We start from the raw sequence: 3,220 nt of genomic DNA on the forward strand, positions 1-3,220 counted from the left end.
GAGCACGCCGCCGAGTCCCGCCTCGGGCCGCACCCGCTCCGGCCAGAACACATGGGGCACCGCCACCATCCTCCTCCTCATCCTCCTCCTCAGCATCACCCCGCGGCCCTTAAGCTCAGCCCTGCCCCTCATCCCCACCACCAGCTCCACCACCACCACCACCACCATCATCATCATCATCATCATCATATGGCAGGGCAAGCCGAGGGGGTCTCTAGTCAAACGGGAGCGTTTGGCCCGGCGCAGTCACCAGCAGCCCCTTACCCCGTCTCTCACCCAGCCCAGGCTCTGGCAGCAGGTAGGGACTTCTTCATACGCAGAGACCTGCCGGCCCCACTCATGCCAGGGCTGACCGAGCAGCACCCCCCTGCAAGTTCTCACCACGGACTGTTTGTCTCAACAACAGGTAGCTATCCCGGACACCATGGTCACCACCACCACCACTCAGAAGCTGGGAATCCCTCTCTGTTCACTGGACTCCATGAGCAGCCTCCCCATGCAGCTCCAGGTGGCCATCTAAACGGACAGATAAGACTGGGGTTACCTGGAGAAATGTACGCCAGGTCTGAACATTTCACTCAAGTACCAGCCTCCAGGACAGATCCTTTTGCTGCTTCTTCGCTTCATAGCTACGGTGGCATGAATCTGAACGTGAATCTGGCTCCACACCACGGCCCGGGTGCCTTCTTTCGTTACATGAGGCAGCCCATCAAACAGGAACTCATCTGTAAGTGGATTGAGTTGGACCAGACTCCCAAAAAATTATGCTCGAAAACTTTCAGCACGATGCACGAGCTGGTGACTCATGTCACGGTGGAGCACGTTGGAGGACCCGAGCAGTCCAATCACATATGTTTCTGGGAAGAGTGTCCAAGAGAAGGGAAACCTTTCAAGGCCAAATATAAACTTGTAAATCACATCAGAGTCCACACAGGTGAAAAACCTTTCCCCTGCCCTTTCCCAGGCTGTGGCAAAGTGTTTGCCAGATCAGAGAATCTCAAAATACACAAAAGAACTCATACAGGTCAGTATGTAAAGCTCTCTTTACTCTCTCTCTGTGTTATTCAGCATACTGTTTTGCTTTATTTTGTTTTTAATGTATCCTTTGCGTTGTTATTGAATGCACGCCAAGTACTCCTGCAAAATAAATTCTCAGATTTGTTTGCTTCTTTACCGTTTGGAGGGGGGGGGGGGGTCAAAATACACAAAAGAACTCATACAGGTACGGTAACCTTCTCTGTAGCTTTTCTCTCTGCGAGTGGAAGCGCCGAGCGCCGGGGCCGGAGAGGGGCGCAGGGACGGGCCGGAGGGGCCGGGGGGGCCAGGGCGCTGAGTGAGAACAAATCTTAGAATTCTCGTCCATATTTTTTTCTGGTTGTGCGGAGAGGCTGCTGTAATGTTTATGCGGGTAGAGTTGTATAAATATCGGGTGGTATAGCTACTATTTCTGCTTATTCACACAGGCGAGGATTTTTTTTTTTTTTTGGCAGTTTAAAGTAGTTGGGGAAAAAAATGAAATCATTGTGCAAGCTCACAAATTAAAAGTGAACAATAGAAGTTACAACTTGCCTAGTCAGTTTTGACTGATGTCGCTGAGATGCTGCTGCTCGAACATTGTGAGAATAACACAGCTGCGACCTTTTCGTTCAACAGTTTTGTTTTGGGCAGAGGGAGTTTCAAATGTTTGATCTGAATAACACTGTCATTTTTAATGAGCATTGCCTTCCAACGATTCTCTGCATTCGCAAATATGGGGAGCTGCAAGTTCTGATTCTCGGGAGGGGGAAAAAAAAAAGGAAAAGAAAACCCGGTATTGTTTCGGCCTGTACATTTTGAAATGTCATTTGCAGATCTGTTAAGCGAAATTGGGACATGTGTCAGAAACATCTGTTAGTTCTAGTTAACAGAAAATAAAGTAACTCGATGGACGATCTTGCAAAACTATGTTTGAACTCTTCCGGCCAGGGAAGCATTTATAATTAATGAAATTGCACGTAGAAAGTTTTCACACTTCCAGGAGCAGCTTGTGAAGTAGTATTAATTAGTTTAGCAGCCGGTGTTTGTAGGCTGTAGCGCTGGCTTTTTTTTTTTGTTCTTTTTTTTTTCTTCCTCCTCTGAAGAAGAAGATAAGAAATAAGCCCTTTTTGGAAAATTTAATCTGTTCCAGTGTAGGGTTTTCCACCTCTCACCCCCTCCTGTACAGCCTTATGCACTGCGAGGGAAACTACATAATCCTATTGTAAGATCTGCTTACAGCCAAACGATTTTTTTCGCCTTCCAGTTCATAAAACTCCCCTTCCCCCACGCTCTGTGCAGGGCTTGAACTTCCAAGAGTTGCATTTTTATGATATTACTCGACGTGATATAATATGCAGAACGTATACTAATTCCGTATCGCTATCGTCTAAACATAGCACAGAGATTTTACAGCGACCGTCACTCGTCACCTAATTATTTTTCCATCGCTCTATGAATAGCTCGTCTGTGTGCGGGGGGGGTGTGTGTGTGTGACAGCAAAGTTGTGTTCCTCTGCTGCCTTCTCGGCCCCCTTTTTCGAGGAGAAAGGAGTATCCCCGGGTCACATAACTTGTACCCGAGCCAGCTCCTTGTCGGATCAGCACAGGTACAGCCATTAACCGGGAGAGCTCATCCCTTAATGACAGTGTTTTTCTTAAGTAAACAAACTTTTACTGCTCTTTAACGGCCTCACTGTTTGAAGTCTCTGAAGCAGAAAATGGTTAATTCTTGGGAAAACTGACCTACATCGGAGAGGCAGGTTCAGGGCAAACCCGAGATCGGAGGTTTGCGTTTATTAAACATCATTCCGCGCGTCTGTACTTTTCGCTTTAACTTTCCCGGTGATTAATTGCTGTATTGTGAAAACTCCTGCAGGGCCTTTATGGTTCCACCGTTTCTATTAAACACCCAGAAGTTGTCAAAAACGCAATGTTTCTGAAACCCTAATAGAACTCGCTACGAATTATTCATGAAGACAGTTCTAGATTCAACAGGAAAATTATTGCCTCCTCAAATATTAATGACTTCTGATTTCTCCGATGCTGGGGAGCAGGCAGAGGGATTTCTGGCGATGTGCGAATTTTCCAGGTTGGAGGATAAGGCCGTTAAGGCGGCGGCAGCGGGACGAGCAGGACGGGCAGGGATCACTTCGCCGCCTTCCCAGCGGGCCAGGAACAATAGTGCGAGGCGTGGGACGGAGCCC

The 3,220-nt window shown here is 47.9% G+C and overlaps 1 protein-coding gene across 1 annotated transcript; it reads left to right on the forward strand.

Moving 5' to 3' along the window:
* Positions 1–93: 93 nt before the first annotated feature.
* On the forward strand, positions 94–1,185 carry LOC104071702 (zinc finger protein ZIC 4 {ECO:0000303|PubMed:16871625}-like; the record flags this gene model as incomplete). The annotated part of the gene is made up of 2 exons (XM_009580247.1): positions 94–298; positions 407–1,185. Coding segments are annotated over 2 exons (984 nt in total), but the record flags the coding sequence as incomplete, so codon positions are not given.
* Positions 1,186–3,220: the final 2,035 nt, after the last annotated feature.

The sequence above is a fragment of the Fulmarus glacialis genome, unplaced genomic scaffold, assembly GCF_000690835.1.
Source record: "Fulmarus glacialis isolate BGI_N327 unplaced genomic scaffold, ASM69083v1 scaffold23436, whole genome shotgun sequence".
Classification (NCBI taxonomy): Eukaryota; Metazoa; Chordata; class Aves; order Procellariiformes; family Procellariidae; genus Fulmarus; species Fulmarus glacialis.